A 22339-nucleotide genomic window follows, 5' to 3' on the forward strand; every position below is an offset into this window, starting at 1 on the left:
TTTGTCATCAGATCCAGAGACCCTCTCTTTCCCTTGAGGGTACTGAATAGTGTTGAACAGTGCTCTATAAGCATGGGCCAGTCCCCAGCATGTTGCAATGAGTTGTGTCTCTTTGGAGTTGCCAGGGTGAGAACATACTTCTTCCAAATACTTTACTAGTTCTTCAGGATTCTGCACTTGTTCAGGGGTGAAGTTCCAAAACACTGGAGGTCCCCACTGCCCTAGGTACTTGCGCATACGATCCCACACACCCTGCCACTCATAACTCTCCAGCCTTGGGGCAGGTCTCTGGATGATATTCTTAAATTGCTTACTAACGTTTGTCAAAACCAAAACAATATTCCCAAGAAGTATCAATAGAAGTATCTTAACTGCCCAGGGATGTTCAAAATACTGAAAACTTTCTGTAATGAGGGAGGAAGCATTATAGAATAAGGTAATGAAGGTGCCATTCTGTAGTTCCTCCACAACAAACGTCTCCGAGGGAAAGGTATAATTGCTAACTCTCTCCATGAGGTGGTACCCGAAGTACAGTAATGACTTGTGTATAAAACCCAGATACAAAACCATGCTCAAGGTCAGGATTTTGATAAGGAACCTCCCAATCAAAACATCCTTAATCACTACAGAGCATAGCGCAATGCACAGACCAACACCAAGCTTTAACATGCACAGCCAAGAAAAGAACATGGTACAGATCAGATGAACTAATATCATGACCGGCAACTGTTAACAGATTCCTTAATACACTCTAGTTAATCTATTCTTATCTCAAACCCTTCGTGCCCCACGTTGGGCGCCAAAAAGGACTGTCGTGGTTTAGTCCCAGCCAGCAACTAAGCACCACGCAGCCGCTCGCTCACTCCCCCTACCCTGATGGGATGGGGGAGAGAATCGGAGGAGTAAGAATGAGAAACACTCCTGGGTTGAGATAAGAACAGTTTAATAATTGAAATAAAATAAAGTAAAATAATAATAATAACAATATAATAATAATACTAATAATAATATACAAAGCAAGTGATGCACAATGCAATTACTCACCACCCGATGACCGATACCCAGACAGTTCCCGAGCAGCGGTCGCTGCTCCCCGGCCAACCCCCCCCAGTTTATATACTGAGCATGACGTCATATGGTATGGAATAGCCCTTTGGTCAGTTTGGATCAACTATTCTGGCTGTGCCCCCTCCCAGTTTCTTGTGCGCCTGGCAGAGCATGGGAAGCTGAAAAAGTCCTTGACTAGCATAAGCAGTACTCAGCAACAACTAAAAACATCAGCATGTTATCAACATTCTTCTCCTACTAAATCCAAAACACAGCACTATGCCTGCTGCTAGGAAGAAAATTAACTCTATCCCAGCCGAAACCAGGACACAGAGATAGGCATATTAGGCTGGTTTTGTTCATAAAACTTAATACTGAAAGCTAAATTCCCACAGGAGATTTCCAGATATTGATGCTGCAATGCACAGTGGATAATTGCTAAAGAAGGTCCAGGCCTGAGATATGCAGCCAAGCCAAACTTTAGCAATTACTGAATTTTCACAGCAGGAGTAGATGCAGTTCTGTAAATAATTGTACACTCCTTTCTCCCATCAGTTTGCTGGTGTTTCAGCCACAGGCAGAGTTATATCAGCCTGGGCTTACTTACTTGGGTGGGTGACAATTCCAGCACCATGAACTCTGCAGGCAAAGTGCCCTGGACTCTGTATCTAACCTGAACCTAAATTTCTCTGTACAGTACATAGACGATGCCTTGCCTCCGGAGTCTCCTTATCTGTATGGCCTCCATCCCAATGCTGAGATTGGCTTCCTTACCCAGACCTCAGAGAAACTCTTCCGCATCGTGTTGGAGATGCAGCCCCGGGACACCAGCATGGGTGAAGGAGGAGTGGTGACCAGGGAAGAAATGGTGAGAGTGGTGGAGGAAGGAGCTGTTGAATTTTGATACCTGTTTTATTCATAAGTAGTCCTGTCTAGCTCAGGTTTGTCTCAAAACTGCTTACTATAATGTGATCTGCCTTTGCTGGATACAAACCAAGTGTCTAAAACTACTAGCCTCATATTATGCAGAACATCACCATGGTGGGAGGTAATTGGAGTGTTGTCAGTAATAGGACAGCAGCTTTCAATTACCCCTGAACTGCAGTGCCTTCATTATCATCCTGTGAAGACGTTGCAAATAAACCTTCTGTGGCCTCCTCTGTCTCTGAGCCACCGTTCCCCATGCACCATGCTGTGACTGGCATACCAATGGGCTCCCTGAGTGCACCATCTGCCAGGTATAATATGCCACCCAGAGCTCAGCCCACCTCTTACTGCTGCCACCAGGTCCCACCCAGCTCCCAAGCTCCCAGAGGCCTTGTAATTTCTTATTTCCAGATGAACTCCTTTGCTATGCCTATATACCGGGCTGATCTCAGCCCTTCCCCTTGAAACTCACAGCTCATTAAAATCTGGCCCAAGCATTCATAACAGCATCTGAAACCAGCCAACACTTGCTCAGTTTTTTATTTTTGCAGTCTTAAGGTCCCAGCTCTGTGTTTCAAGCTTTGCAAATTAATGAATGACTAATAGAATGCATATATCAAGTCTGTGGTTTCAGACATACTTCCTTTTACTTGGTGTGGAGCTGGGGAACTTGCTGCCTTTGCCTAAGGGGCTCTTAGAAGTGCTGGGCATGTTCAGTTTTCAGTTCATACTGGAATTTGAGGTGAGGGGAATAATCCAGAGGTAGCAAAGCCAAAGGAGATGCTGAAAATTAGCAAATATGACTACCTCTTCTCCCCTCCCGGTCCTTTTGGTATTGAAATACAGTTAAACTCCTTGGCCAGAGAAGCAAAATTATCAGTGAGTGATCCAGCAGTGGTACCACAGGGCATGGGTACCCTGCAAATTCCTGGTGACAGTCAAGATGACTGTCACAGGAGCACAGAAGACTTCATGGCTTTTGTGATGTCTCTGAGAAGAAAAGCTGCTTGCAAGCAGCCTGAGTGTGGCCCAATGCACTGCATTGTGCCTGGGGGGATGCTCCCACAGGTAATTTTCTTCTGGAGGTGACCTCTCACATTATCTGAGCTATAACTAGCACTGGCTGTATCCCTTCCACTTAGTCCTTGAATGAGAATGAGTTAAGAGTTGTCTCTTAGCTCCTCCATCTGAGGATTTCCAGCCTCTGGTTTGGCTGAGGTGGTTTTAGGGAGTTTGCAGGGGAACTGTAAGCCTGTCATTTTCCTGAGGCTCTGACAAGTCCAGTTACTCCCACAGGTTTCTGAGGCCACATTACAGCAAATGAGCTGTAATTGTTGTGAAAAAATCAGAGCCAAAGGGATTTGCAGGGGAATTTCAAATTAGAGGATATTTCTATACTGCATCTGAGATGCAGCTGAAGAGCTTTTCCAGATGAGCTTTAACTTTAGCCACCTAGCTGGTTGCGTAACAGCCTACACATCATCACCTCTTTGTAACAACTGACACGAATGTGGAGGGTTTGGAAGAGCAGCAATGGGATGAAATTGGAGTACAGAGTCCAAAATATGAATGTCAGTGGGCATGGCAATAAAATTACCCTGGGCTGCCTCTGTCACTGGCTGGCAGCTGTCACTGGTACCAGCATGCCAGGTTTTGCACATCAGATCACAGAATTGTAACTGTGCGTTATGTGTTCCTGAAAAATCCCCAAGAAGCAGAAGTCTTGCTCAGGTTCCAGCACAGAAGTAAAGCAAAGAATTGTGTGAGAGATTTCCATACAAAGTTGCCTAACTGTCCATGTAAACCTGAGATATGCAGCTGATCCCATGAAAATTAGGGTCTCCAATGCCTCATTGTCAATCAGAAAAGTTTTTGTCTGTTTTATTTATTTTTTAGACACTAGAAACATCCTGTTGCATTGGAGCTTCCCCTGCTTAGTATTTAGAGATATAAAGCATTGTTTCCAAATCAAGTTGTAATGTTGACCACGAAATAATTTTGCTTCACTGTGCTTTTCTTCCACGATGCTATTAGTTCAGAATGCCAAATTAATCTTAAAATTCAATTTTATATAATCACCTCTCTCTATCAACATACCACAGAAAAACAGCTCATAAATTCAGTTGTCCTGAGGCTCATCTGAGGCTATAGCCCCATCCATCTTCTTGCATTGAATCAGACCTTAGGAGAAGTAAGAATACAGGCTTAAGTCCCAAGAAGTAAGGAGACTGCTACATGTCACAGTGACATTTTTAAACCATCATTTTGAAAGCTTTTCATCTGACATTAACTTTTGTAAGCATTTGAATTTTAATAGGATGGGCAAGCTTTTTGAAATGTGCCATGCCCAGCACAGCTGACACTGATTGTTTTCGGAGACACTAACTGACAGATGGAGTTTTCATCCTGTGTTCAGGCAGCTGTCAGCTGAGGAAGCCCAATGGGTCATTCACTAACATCCCTCTCTCTTTTCCCTTCGGCACACAGGTGAAAGCTCTTCTGGAGGAGATGTTAGAGAAATTGACGGATGAGTTTAACATTGCAGAACTCATGGCAAAGGTGGAGCAGAGGACGCCGTATGTTGTGGTTGCCTTCCAGGAATGTGAGCGCATGAACATACTCACCAGTGAAATAAAACGCTCTCTCAAGGAACTGGATCTGGGGCTGAAGGTAAGGAGCTCTGGATGCTTGTGACTGCAGCATTGTAAAATCTTGATGAATGGAACAGGTGCTCAGGGAATAAAAGGGATCACACTCTGTATTCAGCACTGCTGGCTGCCAAAGCAACTTGACTCCATGGGGAAGCGTTCACAGATGGATTTCAAACAGCACATTGTCCGCAGGCCATGAGCGCAGGCACTGGGAGAGGTTAAAGATACACATACCAATGACTGCTTTTAGGAACAGAGACTAAGCATTTCTGTCCACCTGATATTTTAGCACAGCATCAGTAGGTCACTCAGAAATGGAGATGTGGCCTATTTAAAGATAAGCCAAAAAAATCACACCTTTTCACAAAATGCCCAGTTACTGGGGGGAACTTGTAACAAAGTGTCATTAAAGGCACAAGCTGAGCTGAAATCAAAGGAAAGATTAGTCATGTGTAAGGACAAAAAATATTCAGAGCTGTAAGAAAAAAGCCTAAAAACTCAAGAGTTTTGGAAGGGATACAACTCCCCTTGCTGGTATGAGTCATTTGTTAATGGAGGAGAGTCAGGAGCAGACCCTTCCTATGGAGGTACTGTCCATGATTGCTCCACTCACAGTTGCTTCTCCACCCTGGTAAGAAACTAGACTCTGCTTCCAGGACAGTGATGTCTGTGTCCCTCTGGGTGGTGGCTTTGGCCATCGCTTATGGAGAACAGTGAGGAGCTCTGGGGCTGGCAGAACACACCAGGTAGGATGCAAATTTCTGGGTTCAGCAGGATGTGCAAGAGCGCAGTGCTTTGAGGCTGCATCCACTGGTAGGGGAAGTCATCTGCTGAATCCCCTCCCAGGCAGTTGGTGGGACAAAATATAAAAGGCTGCTGACGCCCATTAGGTGACAAACCAGCTACAGACTACACTGCAAGTGAGTGAGCACCTGCCTAGCCAGCCCTGGTGCCCTGTAGCAACACTTCCCCCTCACCTTGTCATCCCAAAAGACTCTTCACCATAGCCAGGTGCTGTACAACCCTTGGAAAGGCCTAAGTGTAGCAGAGGAATGCTGCCTGGAGCTTGCAGCACAAAGCTGGTGCTGGCTTCAATGCTACCCCAATGCCTTCCCTGCATCATTGACACAAAGTTGCACCCTGGATGATTTCATAGTGTGAGGCAGCATTTAAGGACATCAGTCACTGGGCATTCCCGGTTCCATCATTTCCTGAATGACAGGTTGTCATCCTATTTCGTCAAAACACTCAGCTCATAAAAATGCTTTGCATAGCATGGGAACCATCACACTTGAAGGAACTGCAACTATTTTGTATGACCCCGTTAGCAGAAAGAGCTGACAGGTGAGCAAGGAGGACCTGTCTTGAAACTGAATGATAATCCCAGCCTACTCTTGAGGGCAGCTTTGAAGAGAGATCTTCAAAGGACATATCTAACACGCACACAGAGGTGCTAGGGTTGGCTCTGGCATTTTAGGTAGCTGCAGCTCTGCAGGGATAGGACTAGGCTGCTTGTAAATCCCAGTTGCGTTGTGCTGGGAACTGTGAACCCAGCAGCTTGGGTCCATGCTAGCTCAGACATTTCTGCATTGCATTCATTGCTGATGCTTATTGTATTCATTAAAGAGAGAGACATATCACATACACTTCATGGTGGCCCAGTATGTACAATCCATTTTAAAAAAGGCTAATATTTATGTAGTCAATTATTATAAAGAGATTTCCTTTATTTTCTAGCATAAGGCAGTGAAATTGAAAATTCTGTTTCCTGAGACAGGTAAACAGAAGTGATTTAATGTTTCAATCCTGGAGCACCAAACAAGGCATAATTGTAACTGGGACAATGTGTAGCAATTAGATTCAATATGGAGAAGAATAAGCTATTTAATATTGGTAGGGGGAATGAATGGATGCATGGACTTAAATAAACCACAGACAAAATAAAACACAGAAATCAGGCAATAATAGAGGGTGCAAATTTCTCCCCAAAACCATACCACAAATCATAGCAGGAAAATGAGATGGTATCTGCAAAAAAGGCACCTCTAATGACTACATAGGTTGGTCCCAACAGCCTCAGTGCCTGCAGTGTGATTCAGGGGCCAGGGTCAGGACTTAAGGACTATGAAGAGCAGATGAGTAGCAGTATCTATTCGTGTTAGTGTTTCTTCATCTTGTGTATGCTGAAGAGGCAAATTTGTCTGAGGTTCCACCAGTGGACAATTCTTCCGTGCCTCCAAGCAAAGGCTGAACGTGTGTCCCTGCAGAGCTGAGACAGACATCGTACATGACCCACACCACTGCCCAGCATCCTCCAGTGGGTCCTTCCCATGCCTTGGGTAACGCATAATGGGCAGGGGGTGCTTGGCCCCGCTGCTGGCTCTTTCTGTTGGCAGTGCTGCTGTCCTGACTTGACAGCTAGGTCTCACACTCAGTTTGGGAGAGAAATCATTCTGTAATTGTTCCTTCTGAGAGCAGTTCCTATGAGAGCTGTTAATGCACGTTAATCTCTGGGATTGGGGATCTTTACTGACAGGACTTAGAGGAGGCGAGTTTACATAACAGCAACCACAGATCTCAGAAAAGGATAAATGAAACACAGAGGAAGAAAGTCTTATTGTTTTTAACTGACTATCTGCTAAAAGAAGGCGATTTAGAAATGTCATGCCTAATTTGAATTTTTGAATAATTCATTGTGCCTGTGTAGCTGAAAGTGATTGTTTGGTCCAAAAATAAGAGACATCCCATTAAGAGGAAGAGGAATTGCAATAGACTGGTAGCCATCAAAAATAACTGGCATGTTGCATTTCAAAGCCCTTTGTTCTGGGTGACTTCGGTGAGACCAGAGGCTGGGCTGAAACACTTGTATGTTGATGTTGTACCCAGTGTAATTTTTGCAAGCAGATTTTCTATTTTGCAACTGCAGTGAAGGATAAGCCTCCGGAATGAGGATAATAAATATTATAAAAAATAAATAAGACCAAATTCTGTAAGGCTAGCTGGGTATTTCACTGTATCAAGTGAAAATAACCTTAACTGAGAAAACAATTTGTGACAATCTTGAGGGAATGTCTGCAGGCTGATTAGGATTTCCTTCAAGGGTGTCTTTAATGAAAATTACTCCCAGCATTTTGGGGAAAAAAAAAAAAGTAACTTGAATCATTCCAGATGCACTTTAATATTCAGCATCTGAAATGCACATATATGCATAATTGTTTTTGGACAACTATGTGAGATAGCTGCTATAGATGCTTTGAACCATCACAAGAGATTCCAACAAGTATGCTTGAGTGCACAGGCTTTAAAATTGGTTTTCTTAAGCCTTCCTGAGAATTACATTTGCTAATTGATTTGTTTCCGGAAAATAAAACTAGACAGGATATATGATCATGAGGGTCATGTCTTTAAATCAATTTGACTGGTTGCATACATTTTGCAATATTTTTACCCACTTTAAAAACTTTCCAGGAGTGCAAAATACTTCTGATTGTTGCTATTAGAAGTCCCTATGGTTCTCAGTGTCCTGTTGTGACCAGTGCAGTACTTTGCCCCTCAGACTTTTTTTTCTTCCTGCATGGTCTTGCCATGGCTTTAGGCAGAGATCAGCCTATTGAATAGGTCTTCTCAGGGTCTATGCTCTCCTGGGGTGGGAGATGACAACCCACGTGAAATGAACAAAGAAGGAACCACAATGATACTTCAGAGTTTGTGTGCCAACAGAAGATATTAAATAACAAAGCCATGGCAGCTGCCTCCTGATGAGGTCAAATCATTTTGATAGCCTTGTGAAGCTCATTACCAGACCCTCTGATTAGACATGGCCATGCTTTTCTGTTTTGTGAGCTTTCATTTTAAGGGTCAGTAAATTGTCTTAAAATGTGTTATAGATAAAGTGAAACAGCTCGGGTGCCTAAGAGGAAATGCACGGGGCATGCACTGCCTTTGTATTTCTTTGTCACTTCATGGCAAATACCAAAATTAGAAATCTTTAATTTGTGTTTGACCCTTGTACTTGGAATTACCCAGGACTTTAAAGACCTTTTACCAGGTAACCCATCATTTTGAGATTCCCTACAAATGTAAAACCATTGAATAGAAATAATGAGATGATTTACTGGCAGAGACTTACCTGGTCCCTGCTCACATGAAATGACAGAAGGTGATGTGTATTTTGAAAGGTGGTTACAGATGTTCCTCATGTTTTAGGACTAATTGCAGACAGTCCTGCTGCCACTTTTTCATTTAACCCTATTTGTCACTTTTAGCTTAAAGAGTGTTAAAACAAAAACCATCTTGAAACCTTTGTACATGTGATATTCTCTGTCCACCAGAAATCTGTTCTCCATGGGAAAACCCACCAAGTTCAGATGGTTGCTGCCTTTAAAAGCTTATTACTTTTAACAGGTCATCTTTGGAGCAGAGGTTTATTAATGCCTTGTACCAGTCCATCCTGCTGAGAGATGAACATTACCCAGGGAGGTGATTTCTGCATGGGAAACCATAGATGTCTGGGGGAAAACAGTGAATGGGGATCCCAGGGCTGCAGTGGCTTCCAGGCATGGGGACAGTACAAAAGTGCCCTCAGAATCGGTGGGTACTGGGGAGACTCATCCCCTTGAAGTACTCTCCTAGCTTATTGCCAGACAAAATGAATTTTATTGTGGATATTTAGAAATTTTTGGCGGGGGGGGGCAGGGGGGAGGGAAGGGAGAGAGGCAGGATGGGAAGATAAGTGTTGCTAAAAAGCCAGAAGTGCTAGAGTGGACATTTCCAGTGCCTGAATTCAGCTGACACCCTTCCTCCCTTTGATAAGACACGGTGTGTTGGGTAGATGTGCATTCAAGCCCTTTGTTTTAGCTGTCATCCAGCAGCTCTGAATGTTGCATTTGCAACAGTGTGGTTAGCTCAGAGAATTCCTATTCCGACGACAAGTTGTCTTCCAAGCTCGTGAGTCTCTGGTCTCTTTGCAGTGTACTTCCTTTCAGAAAGTGCTTGCTAACCCAAGAGTGTCGGCATGCTTGTTTGCCCTAAGTCTTGATCACTCAGCACTGAGCCCACTTCCACTTGTTAGTGCTAGATGCAGCATGGGCCATCAACAAGGGCACTCGTTATGGCTCTCCCATGGGCTGGTTGGGTGTCTAGCTGTGATCTTGTCCTACTGTGTCTTGTCAGTGTGATCTCCAGATCAGAACTCCATGGGGTATGGTCAGCATAGGAATAAACTGCAAAGATCTTTAGCTGATGGACTCTGACAAGTATTGCTAAACACGTTGGGGTTGCTTCAAGTGGATTTAAACTTCTGCTAAAGCTTCATAGACTTTTGTGGCTCCAGTAAAGGGCACCTCTGCTGACCTCATGGCTGGAAGCACTGAAGTCCTGTGAAAGAACAGTTGGAATTTTTTAATGTGAATAGACTGACCCAATTCCCTTGCCCTTGTTCTCAGCAACGGCTCAACTGATTTCAGTTAATCTTTCCAAAAACACTCAGCCTGAGGCAAAGAGAAATTGTAAGTCTCATAAATTTTGGAAAAATGATAAGGGGACAAATGCAAGTGTTTATAATGGAAACCAGTGATCAGCATTAACTATAGGTCTCCAAACTGCTATGGTGTGTTGTACGCCTCTAGCTCAGCATGGGGCATGCAAAGATTTAAATTGTGAAGGGCATTATGTACATGTAGAAGCTGAGCCTGCATTTGCAAGGTTTTGTCTTTGCAGACTGCTTGGCTTGAGTGTCACAGAACACAGATTAGTTGTTCTGAAGATGGTCTAGTTCAACACCATGGTCAAAGCAGGGTGAGGTGTAGAGCAGGTTGCCCAGGAAGACACCCCACTGGGTTTTCAAAATTTCCAAGGGTGGAGACTCCACAGCCTCGCTGGGTAATCTGTTCCAATGTTCAACCACACTCACAGTAAAAAAGTGTCCTGTGTTTTAAGATGTTCCCATTGCCTCTTGTCCTGTCACTGGACACCACTGAGAAGAGCCTGGCTCTATCTTCTTTACTTCCTACCATCAGATATTTACAGATACTGAAAAGATCCTCCCTGAGCCATCTCTTCTTGAGGCTCAACAATCCCAGCGCTGGACCCAGCATGCCAGATGTGGCCTCACCAGTGCTGAGCAGAGTGCTGCCATTAACCTGCTGGCAATGCTTCTCCTAATGCATCCCAGTACGCTGGTGGCCTTTGCTGTAGGGGCACATTGCTGACTCACGGTCAGCTTGTTGTCCACCAGGACTCCTAGGTCCTTTCTTGCAACTGCTTTCCAGGCAGTTGATCCCCAGTGTGTACTGGTGCATGGGATTATTACTCCTCAGGTGTGAGACTCGGCATTTCCCCTCTGTTGATCTTCATGAGGTTCCGCTCAGCTGAATTCTCCAGCCTGTCCATGTCCATCTGAATGGTAGAACACCCATCTTTGGGTATCATTGGTGGCCTTGTGGAAGAGTGTAAGGGGGTAACAGTCTGAAGGCTGGACAAACCTCATCAGTCTTTCCACAGTGTCCTGGGTCCAAGCTCCCAGCATGCAGTAAATGTCCCCAGACAGCAAGACAGGTTGGCAGGTGGGGGCCTCCATGCTCTGCAGCAGGGAGTCACCTACTACTGTGTCGTGGTTTAGCCCCAGCCAGCAACTAAGCACCATGCAGCCACTCGCTCACTCCCCCTGCCCTGATGGGATGGGGAGAGAATCGGAGGAGTAAGAGAAACACTCCTGCATTGAGATAAGAACAGTTTAATAATTGAAATAAAGTAAAATAGTAAAGATAATAGTAACAATATAATAATGATAATAATAATATACAAAGCAAGTGATGCACAGTGCAATTGCTCACCACCCGCCAACCAATACCCAGACAGTTCCCGAGCAGCGATCGCTGCTCCCCAGTTTATATACTGAGCATGACGTCATATGGTATGGAATAGCCCTTTGGTCAGTTTGGATCAACTATTCTGGCTGTGCCCCCTCCCAGTTTCTTGTGCACCTGGCAGAGCATGGGAAGCTGCAAAGTCCTTGACTAGCATAATCAGTACTTAGCAACAGCTAAACCATCAGTGTGTTGTCAACATTCTTCTCCTACTAAATCCAAACCACAGCACTATGCCAGCTACTAGGAAGAAAATTAACTCTATCCCAGCTGAAACCAGGACATACTGTCACTCACTGATCTCTCCTGTGCTGCTGCATGGCTCACACTCCATCAGCATGGATACTGCGATGGGCCGAGTTCCCAACCGCTTGTGTCCTACCTGGGCACTGAACTTATTCTGTAGCTGCAGATCTGCAGGGGGAACAGAATCCTTGCTCCTGTTGGTGCTAGTCACAAGCTTCCAGCCTTCGCCATCATGGGAGTCTCCCCTTCCCAAGCAGATAGGCACAGACTCCGCCTGCCTTCCTTCGATACTGTTGGGAGTTGAGGCTCCTTGTATCTGCAGGGTCTCAGAGAAGATCCAGTTCATCTCTTTCTTATCAGCTCTGATGCTAAACAGTTTGCTGGCCTCCTTCTGCAGATCCTTTACTTGGTGGCACAGGTTCTCCACCAATGCACATCTCCTACAAGCAAGGAGACAGTCTCCCAGCCCCAGGCTCAGTGAGAGGCTCCATGCACTGCCTGCAGTCCTAGACATGATGAGCTGCAGCCTCCCTCAGGAGCTTGGTCCAAGCTGAGGCCTCTGCTGTGCCAGGGACAGTTGCTCCAGATGGTGCTGGGGAGAATGCCCCATGGCATGTCACCACCATTGCTAAGCAAGTATATGCTGCCCTCAGCAGAGTTTGTGAGCCCCATCGGTATGCCCCTCTGCACAACCTCCTGCACAAACTGCTGCATCTCTTAAGGGCTTCTCTTAGCTTTCCTTTCAGCAATGGTACCATCCAGGCATCTCTTGCTTAGATTTAATGTTATTTCAGCTGGATACATCAGGAATTTTGTTAATTTTATACTAGGAGACACTGGGCACCCTCTGCAGAGTATCAGAAGTTCAAGAGGGATGCTGTTATTGCTGTACAGAAGCCCTTTTTGGCCATGCAGTGATGTTCCAGCTCTTCTCCTGCCTGGGCAAAACTGATACAGGTTTATAAAAGCTTTAAAAATTATTTATTGCTGGATAAAGGAAAAGAAGAAAAGCCAAACCTCCCTTTGTATCTCACTTGGCTGAATCATATATTAATATGTTGTGTGGTTCCCTGCTGTGAATGAAACTGTGATTTCATTTGCAGACAACATGTGAAGTCAAAAAGCAAGATTTGCACTGCAAAGTAGTAAAGGATGAGGGGAGTGAGGGGAAGTGGAGGAGAGGAAGGAGATAGGACTTGAAATAACAAACATTTGGACAGTTTTGGACAGTTTTGGAGTAGATCATTAGAAAATCCAGTATCCTGCCCTGGCAGTGTGAGAACAGCTTTGCACCTCTGAAAATCTCCCCTTCAGTCAAAGAGAGAAAACAGAAACAACACGGGGACAACTGAGGGACACCCATGCTCGCTGTAACTATGTTACACATCTTTTCCTCCAAGTAGTATTTTTACAGTAGGGAAGATGAGGGTGCAGGAATATGCAATAGAAGGTGTTAATGAAAACTCAAAACTCATGAAGAAATTCACAGTATGTGAACACTTGTAGGTTGTTATGCTCTTCCGCACTTCCTAGCTCAGCCTCTGCTTTGAAGCAGGCTTTGTTCAGGTTAAATGTTTTCAGTGCTAATTATACTGTTTCTCACTCAGGGAGAACTGACCATGACAAGTGACATGGAGAACCTGCAGAATGCCCTCTTCTTGGACACAGTGCCTGAGTCCTGGACAAAGAGGGCTTACCCTTCCACAGCCAGCCTGGGCACATGGTTTGCTGACCTCCTCACTCGCATCAAGGAGCTGGAGGCCTGGACAGGAGACTTTTCCTTACCTTCTGCAGTGTGGCTTGCTGGATTCTTCAATCCTCAGTCTTTCCTGACAGCCATCATGCAGTCCACAGCCCGAAAGAATGAGTGGCCTTTGGACAAGATGACCTTGCAGTGCGATGTGACAAAAAAGAACAGAGAAGATTTTGCCAGTTGTCCTCGGGAAGGAGCATATGTCCATGGTTTGTTCATGGAGGGTGCACGCTGGGATGCACAGGTAAGCTCACTAAGGCTCTTGTGTTGAGAGAGAAGCCATGGATGTTATGCCCTTATTGCTTGGTACTGTACTTTGGGGAACTTCTCAGCCCAGACAGGCACTCATCTAAAATAGCCTTTTGAGCTGCCTCTTCAGGAATGCAAAGATGTGAAAGATGGACCTCTCCTCTGCAACCTAGAGTGGGTATCCAAGGTAGTCAGATAAATCATCCCTTGGAGCTGTCTGTTTCATGTCTGTGAAGGGAGGTCAGGGTGGCCAACTTGGATTGATACATCTAGTTTTTACAAGGTGAATCTCAACCTCAGTGTACATTGACTAAACTGTGGTCGGTGTTACTACAGATAGAAAACATGGGGTCTCCTCAGGGCTGTATTGTCCCTGCAGTTTTGCATGGTTGTGATTTCACTGCTGCCTCCAAAAGTTACATGGCAGACTTCTGCATTGTCATTATTGTCACCTGTTTAGCAGCAGTGAGGAGAAAGGAGGGGACTCTGATTTCCTACATGACCCCAGAACTGAATGGGTGGGATATGCCAAATCCAGACCACTGTCCTTCCACTGCCGGGTGCTGCCGGATGTCATCTTCATAGATAGAGCTTGTGGCCAAAAATTAATTGCAACCTTTAGCCATCCATTTAGGGTGGCAAATAAAGCTTGCACAAAAGTCTAACCTGTATGTTCAATGCAGACTCAGCTGATGACTCAGCAAGGAGCAGGTAGGCTGATCCTGGACAAACAGACAGTGTGGGTGGCCCTTGCTCTTCTTGTTTTCCCTTCTGGATGTGGCCCCATACCTTTCAGTTGTAGCGTAGCCAGCCTCAGGGCAGCGAAGGTGAGAACCATACCCTTCAATCAGGCAGCTGAAGGGAAACATGTACACTTGCTATTTCCTGCCCGTACAGCTGTCAGCACTCCTCTTGCAGTGCACCTCAGACCAGCATCCCAGCGGAGCACAACTGTCCCTGTAATTCCTTATGAGAGTTGTCAGCTGTTAGGAGTGCAATCTGCAGAGTGAGAGCCTAACAAATCCCCACTAGGCTTGGTCGTCTGAGTTGCCTGGCCTGTTGTACCATGACTCCCAATTTGTGCTGCATGTGAGAATTAAATGACAGGGTGATTCATGCAGCTCTTACTCTGGGCAGCCAGTGCAATGCTCCCGCTGCCAGTGATCTGTGAAGGAGTGAAGGCTGATCAAAGTGAGTCACCCAGAACTTACTTATCTGTGTCAAATTTACCCCCTCGCAAGAAGAGACTTTTATTTCAGAGGCTGCTCTTTAGAGTCTTAACCTTAAAGATCCTCCTTTATCTGTTGTGAGGCTTGGTGGTAGGAAGCTGAGGAGAGATGCCATGCCTGTTATATACCATATCCCAGCCTGACATTGCAATTCAGATCTAATAATCTCTACTTACTTTGCTGCTCCCTCTTTGAAATAGTTTTCCATGAAGGATAGGAAATTAGGCAAAGCTTTGAATTTTCACTGACTGATGGCATCCAGTGGATTTTATCACAAATCCTTGGGATATCCAAGGCTCCATTTTCCTCTCTGGAAATGGGTTGACATGCACATTGGGTCTGGAAAGCCACAGGCAGTCAGGATCATTGGCAAAGGCTCTGTCAAAAGGTTGCAGTAGAGATGTCATGTGGGTATAAGGTCAGATATCCTGCTTTGCTGGTTTTAGCTCTGCTAATAGCAGAAGTCACAGTAGCAGAACAGAGACTACCCCAGTCTATTTCTCAGGCCCTGGTCCTAACAGTTCCCTGCCTATTCCCTTGTCTAAGCCTTTGGTGTGGCTGCCTTACAAAACTCCTTGCAGCTCTTGGAGATCACAGCCCCTTACTACAGGGAGCACTGGATTTCACTTACTCTCAAAAACTGACATTTTAAGCTGATACAAATCAGCTGGACACAAAAGTATGGTGAAAGTTTTAAAAAATTCCTGGTCTTGCATATTGAATACTCCATTAAAAACAGATTCCAGTGACTGGTGTTATGTTTTCCTTTACCGTCATTACCACCATTACTAGAAAATATAATGGTCAAAATGGCTGAGTTCTGCCTAGGTTTTACCCATCCCCAAGTGGTAATGGAAGTGAAGAGTGAAAAGTTTTGGTTTTGGTGGTGCAAAGCCAGAAATCCTTTGGGAAACACATGACTTCTCCCTTCTGCCTCCCTCCAGTAACTTGTATGGGTGATAGCATTCAGCAATGAGGTTTGTCTTCAGAGACCACATAGACTTTAGTAAATGTGGTTTTCTGTTTACATTTTCCTTGTGATTGAAAGATACTGAGCAATTACATTTATAGAACCATTCATAATCTCTGGGTATCATGCTTCAATTTATTTCAGAAAGGAAGAGAATATTTTCATATGTTGCTGCTCACACTGAAATATCATTTCTACCTAGTGGAACTATTCATTTTACCTGTAATCCAGTGAGCACCAGTATATATTAACAGGTGCAACATTTTTAAAACAGGTGCACAGTTCTTTTGGGTTGTATACTCCTTCCAAATTAATCCTCTGATAAGAATGGCAGGTCATGTTTAGAAGAACTCCTCTGGGGAACATGTCAACTTTTAAAAGAATATTTCACATTTAGATTGTGACTCCAAAAAAGGAAAAAGTCCCTCTATGTTCTGCTACTCAAATTTTTCTATTTATTTAAACATTTATCTTTGCCCTTGGGTATCTTAAATTTATAAAACATTCATTACAAAATAGCAGGCAGCTATTAGACTAAATTAAACCAAGCAGGTTGTTTTGGGTCGAAATGAACTGTTGCTGCAGCACTGTTAAAGTCAGTGGGACTCACTGAGAGATAGTTTGACTGGTGACAGTATAAGACATTTTATCTCAAGCCATGGGAGATTGCTGACTGATTCCTGGCTTTCTTGCTCCCAGCAATGAAGAGTTTGATGCCAAGTATGTGCCCTGCTACTGGCCAAGGGGAGAGGTGGGTTTTGTACCACATGTGCTGCATGAAGCTTTGCCAGGCATAGACAGCACACCGCCTTGTCCTTGAAAGAGATGTACAGTCACTGCAAAGCGTGCTGAGCAGTGGCTTAACGCTGAGGGTATTGTGCCTTCTTCAAGCCACACCAGCTATGGTTTCTGTGTACTTTTTCAAGCTAGTCCTGTGTAAAGTGACAGTCTTAAACCAGTAGAGAGGCTCAGAAGGGCAGATCTATGTGTCAAGGAACAGTCACATTTGACGGTTCAAGTAGCTCGATATCTTTGGCAACAGCTGCACACCACTCATTTTTATCTGAGATGCTCCCAGCAGCAGATGCAGATGAAAACAACACCCAGTGTGCAACCCAGCCCTGGCACAGCCCAGTTCTGGTGCTACAGTCCCAAACGTCACTGCTTGCAGCATTCTTCTGCAGAGGCATCTGGTACATCATATCTCATGCATCAGAGATTGAAATTTTTCCCAGAGGGGTGAGCTAAGACATCGTATGAAGCTTTTTCCTGCAGATGTAAACTGTCAGTAACACCCATGTATTTGTGAGCTATGAGAGCGAGAGTAGGATGTGGCTCAAGCTGAGGTCTCCAGTGATAAACTTAATGCAGCCATGGAGGGGACACTTGCAAATTGTGCTATGAACAGCTAGTCTCTTATTTATGGTTGTTTTGAAAAATTAATAACTAGGCAAACCATTTTCCATCTGTATTTTGACTCTTAAACTACTCAGTGATAAAAATTCCTCTCTCATTTGGCTTTACTGGACAGCACATCATTAGGCCTTCTTGACTGTGTGCTCCATGGATGGCTCTTTTTCTTGTTCCCCATGTCCAGCTGAAAGCCACTAACCCCAGCAATCTCTGGACCACCTTGGCATGATGTTCCCTGCTGGCTACACTGCTGGTCAGATCACTAGCCCCGCTTCCCTGCAAACAGAGGCAACTCTGTCTGAAAGACAACCAAGCCATGCTGAAGGTCTTTAAGCGAACTGACCCTAAATTAGCTGTGGTGCACGTGCATCTGTGCTAGTAACACCTCAAAATGCAGTTGAGTGGGAGGGGATATTGACTTACTGCATATGTATTTGGGCCCATCTATTAGCATCCCTGGCTTGTGACAGCTGTTTTGTGTCTTTGGACCCATCAATATGGGGCAGCATAATATGTCCACTCTTCAAATTGTCTGTTGAGAAGCCAGGACAACCAGAAGTCAAGAATTCTTTAGGATCTGAGGCCTGAGCTTTCTCAGCACAGAACAATGGCTTTTTACCTGGTGTGCTGTGCCAGTAGTTAGGGAAAATTGCTTTCGGAGTAGAATTAATTTCTGATGATGAGAGTGATAAAGAATGCAAATGCAAATCAGCCCAGACATAACACAATGATATGTTCCACAGAGATATCTCAGGAAGATTTCAGCTCTTGTTAACCCAGAAATAGGTAGAATATATCTTGGAAATTTGATTTGAAGAATTGTCAACAGTAAAAAAAGACATCTGATCAAAATCCAGCCTCAGAAATGAAAGATGTGGATTTAAAAAGAGCGCATAATACTTGATAAATAGCTTCTTTGCAAGGTATTATAAGAATTATTTAGTGTTTGTTCAGCATGTTGGAAATAGAAAATTCTAAATCAGAGTTGGATTTATCACAGGTTAGTATGACAGATGGCATTAGTACAATTAAACTGAGGTGTGTCGCAAGAGGGATTATTTTTCTTCATTCATTTGCAGAACTAAATAAACTACTAGAGAGGTTGAATCTCATCCCACAAGTCTTATCTGAGAGCATTTGAAACAATAATGATATGTGAAGCTAAGATGCAGTGAGAGGCAGTTTCTTTAGTACTGAGAAGTCTTATTTCCATTTCTGTATTTGTTTTCATTTGGTCTCTCTAGCTTCCATAAGCAATTTTGCAGGCTTTCCTGGAAATTGATTGATATGTAGGGCATTTTATTGTCAGAAAGAGAAACAGAAGTTGCCAGAGAGACCCAAGTTAGAGAAACAAGCCATTAATTTCATGCCTTGACAGCATACCATCCTTCTCTTGGGTCAGGCAGCCTGCTGAGCAAGAACATTTCTTTGAAGAGGATAATGTGGACTTGTTATTTAATGATAATATTCCCTCATGAATAGTCCTTCTGAATCCCTCTTGTTGGTGTGAGCACCTGTGAGAGTGGAAACAAGGCTGTGGTACCTTTTGGGGCCACACAAAACATTGAGTGCATTCATTGCACAGACAACTGTATCCCAGGTGATGCTCAAATTTTGGTGGTGTGGTTGGAGACTTACTTGGTGCCTTTTAGACTCTTCTCAGGTGAGCATTGTTCTCCATCCTGGCCTTTTTCAGGTGTCCACAATTGGTCCTAGCACAAGCAATGCTTCCCATGAAGTAGTTCTGGCCTGGCAAAACCTTGACTAAGAGCAGCATGAGGATGATGTGGCTGGACGCAGCCAGGAACATTGTTGCCCTGCAAAGTCCAACTCATGTGTGTGTAGGTTTGGGCATCTGGTGAGAGCAGGCATCTGTGCACATCCCTTGGAATAAGCTATGCCTGATGGAGGCTTCTGATGAAATAGGATGGGTGCTTGATCCAGATACTCCTTACCTCAAGTAGACTCATCCACCCCCTTGATCTCAGGAAAGGTGCTCGTACTTGCCCAATAAGTCCGGCTTGTATAAACATTACAGAGGATCATAAGTATTGGGGTACAGCTGATGGATATCTTGGAAATCTAACTAAGTCTTTGTCTTCTTTCCTTTGTAGACCAGCATAATCACAGATGCCAGGCTTAAGGAACTAACCCCAGCCATGCCTGTCATTTTCATCAAAGCCATTCCTGATGACAAACAAGACGTCCATAGTATGTACCCATGTCCTGTATACAAAACACGCCAAAGAGGACCAACTTATGTGTGGACTTTTAACCTTAAAACTAGAGAAAATCCTTCCAAGTGGGTGCTCGCTGGTGTGGCATTGCTGCTACAGATCTAGGCTCACCAGCAAAACATATCATTTGCAAATCCTTAACAATGTCTTTCTCAGACAATTAAAAAAGATAATATCCTGAGGTTGAAGCCAAGCTCCATCTCTCTGAGTATTGGGCACTTGGCCTAAATAGAGCCTGCAAGAAGGTGACAGATGTGCAAAGAGTCCAGGATGCATGGACCAGATTCTTGGCTGCTGTAAATCAATGTCCTCTAATTCCTACACTGCTGCACTGGAGCACTGGAAGATCCCAACCCACAGCCACATCTTCCACACCCAGAGAGTGCTAAGCTCAAATCTGAATTTAATGTTTATTTCTCTTTTGTGATTCAAAGTAGTTTTAAAGTCAGTGGCCTTTTCCAATATCCTTAGATAGTTCAGTGACCTGTGAAATTCTTTAGACCTGGTTCTTTTCTATACATGAGCATTTCTTTGTCATATGTGTAATGTCAAAAGTTGGGGGACCAGCAGGTGTTGTGGATATTAACTGTTTCTTGCTAATATTCCTGTAAATTTTAGAAACACTAAAAATGGTGTTAATATCCAATGTGCTTAATGTAATCAACAGTAAAATGTAGCACAGGGATTATTTAAGAATATTTCATAATGATAGAAATTTACTAATAAAAATCATTATTCCTGGACTAGTCTTTAAAAATTGCGTGGAGGCCTATATCACATGTTTACACACTGTATGGAGAGTGCATGCAGGGTCATGTGGGACAAACACAACCGTTTGGATAGTTGCACTTATAAATGCAGTGGGTGAGAACTGATGTGTTTCTAGAGCAGAAAGCACAGAGGCATGACTGGGGTGTGCATTATCTTAATGAGCCAGACACACAGAGCATTGCTCTGGACTGCAGAAGCTGAACACTTGGGAGCTAGGAAATGTGAGAAGTAAGGTTGCCTGGGGAAATGGAGCTGTGCCATGCTCTCTGTTCCATCTGCAGTGCTTCATTGCATAGCACAGGACTTTGCCTGTGTCTAATATTTGCTGTTTCTCCTCCTTACACAGTGCACAGTATCCTCCTGGTCCTCAGCATGCAAACAGCCATGGGTTTTTCATCTGTGTGGTTCACTGCCATCTCTGAGCTCATTGCAGGTATCAGCCTGTGTGTCAGCAAGGACGCTGTGTAGGAGGGAAGGGGAAGATGGCAGATATGCAGAGGATTTGGTCTCAGTGGAATTAGCACAGATGACCACCCCCAAACTTTCCCACCACCCAATGCCAGGTTACAATCTCCCAGCCAGACTCAGGTCTCCAGCAGGGACTGTGACCTACAAACACTGCCTCGTCTTAAAAGGTCCCCACTCACCGGAGTTGGCCCTGAATGTGCTCAGGTGTTTAGCATCAGCTGGGGAAAGGGGAGGATCGCGAGCCAACTCTGTTCCCACTGCCTACATGGTAGCATTGAAACTTCCAGGATCCTGTTTCCAGGAAGCCGTGGGGTTCACAGGGTGGGAGGTCACAGCCTGGGAAGACCTGCAGGTCTGAGTGAGTTACCTCAAGCTGCCCTGATACTTCATGAGGGACTTGGTCCTTCCACCTCATCCTGCAGATCTGGCTCTCATTTCCCTGTGCTCAATGGGATGAAATGGAGTGAGTGGCTCAGACCAAGATGTTTGCCTTCTAGACTTCTTAAATGAGGTGAGCTGGGCTTGATCAGCCTGTGGTACGGCCACTGCAACCATGGCAGAAGGGTCTACCTCCAGGTTAGAAATTATGCTTCCCAGCTGAATTTGAAGCTCAGCATTACAAGAGTCCTTGCACACCAGTAGGCAGGAAAGAGTAGTGGTTTGGCAAGGGCAGTGCATCCATGTACCATGTCTTCTGGGCTGCCCAGCAATGTATTTGCACTTGAGACAAGCAGCAGCAGTACAAGATGCTCTATTGGCCTGAAATGCAGCTGTGATGCATGTGCAGTGCTCAGGATGGTAGAGTGGATCTTGGAAGGAATATGGGTAAGAGGGTCATGTACAAACCACAAAGGGTATCTGGGGATTACTTGCTGTACCATATTGAGCCCACTCTGACCTGCCATATGCCACCAATCCCACCCTGAAGAGCATTTTGGGAATCCTGTGAAAGGTTCCTCCAAAACCTGGGCCAAGCCCATTGCTGTCTCAATGAACAGGAGCCTGCCAGCATCACTTGAGAGCTCTACAGAAGAAGCTTTCCAGAGGGACCTATAAATCAGATGTTTCAACAGACTATTTGTTCCTCAGCCAGGGCATCCTAAAGAGGCAGGTAATATGAAATCCCCTAACAAACAGAAAGCCAAAATCCAGGAAGCAACAGTGCTGATGTCCCCCTCTAGGCTCTACTGTACTTCATGTGTTGCAGTGCCTGGAAGCATGGATGTTTTGCATGTCATACCCCAAGAAACTTCCAGCAGGCACCACAGTCACTCCTTTTCTGTCACCATATACTACCACCCTTCCCTGGCCTGCTGGGAAATGCTCCTAACACAGGAGCTCTGCACAGGCCTGTGTGCTGGTCAGTTGTGGGCAAGGGGGATGCTCAGAAAGACTCATCCAGCTTTCTATTAAACTGAGACTTGGGGAGAGTCTGATGCTGGGAGATGGAGAAAAGGATGATTCAACTTGTTGCCCAGTTCCATCACATCACTGATCCACATCTTGATCTCC

The 22339-nt window shown here is 44.7% G+C and overlaps 1 protein-coding gene across 1 annotated transcript in view; it reads left to right on the forward strand.

Annotated features, from left to right (window-relative positions):
• DNAH9 (dynein axonemal heavy chain 9) overlaps nt 1-19693 on the forward strand; it is a 228024-nt gene extending 208331 nt beyond the window's left edge. The window contains exons 66-69 of the mRNA XM_075720144.1: nt 1745-1915; nt 4462-4644; nt 13345-13734; nt 19466-19693. Of these exons, the coding sequence (XP_075576259.1) occupies nt 1745-1915; nt 4462-4644; nt 13345-13734; nt 19466-19693 (972 nt within the window). The remainder of the gene's footprint in view (nt 1-1744; nt 1916-4461; nt 4645-13344; nt 13735-19465) is intronic.
• The last annotated feature ends 2646 nt before the right edge of the window (nt 19694-22339 follow it).

The sequence above is a fragment of the Pelecanus crispus genome, chromosome 12, assembly GCF_030463565.1.
Source record: "Pelecanus crispus isolate bPelCri1 chromosome 12, bPelCri1.pri, whole genome shotgun sequence".
NCBI classification, from domain to species: domain Eukaryota; kingdom Metazoa; phylum Chordata; class Aves; order Pelecaniformes; family Pelecanidae; genus Pelecanus; species Pelecanus crispus.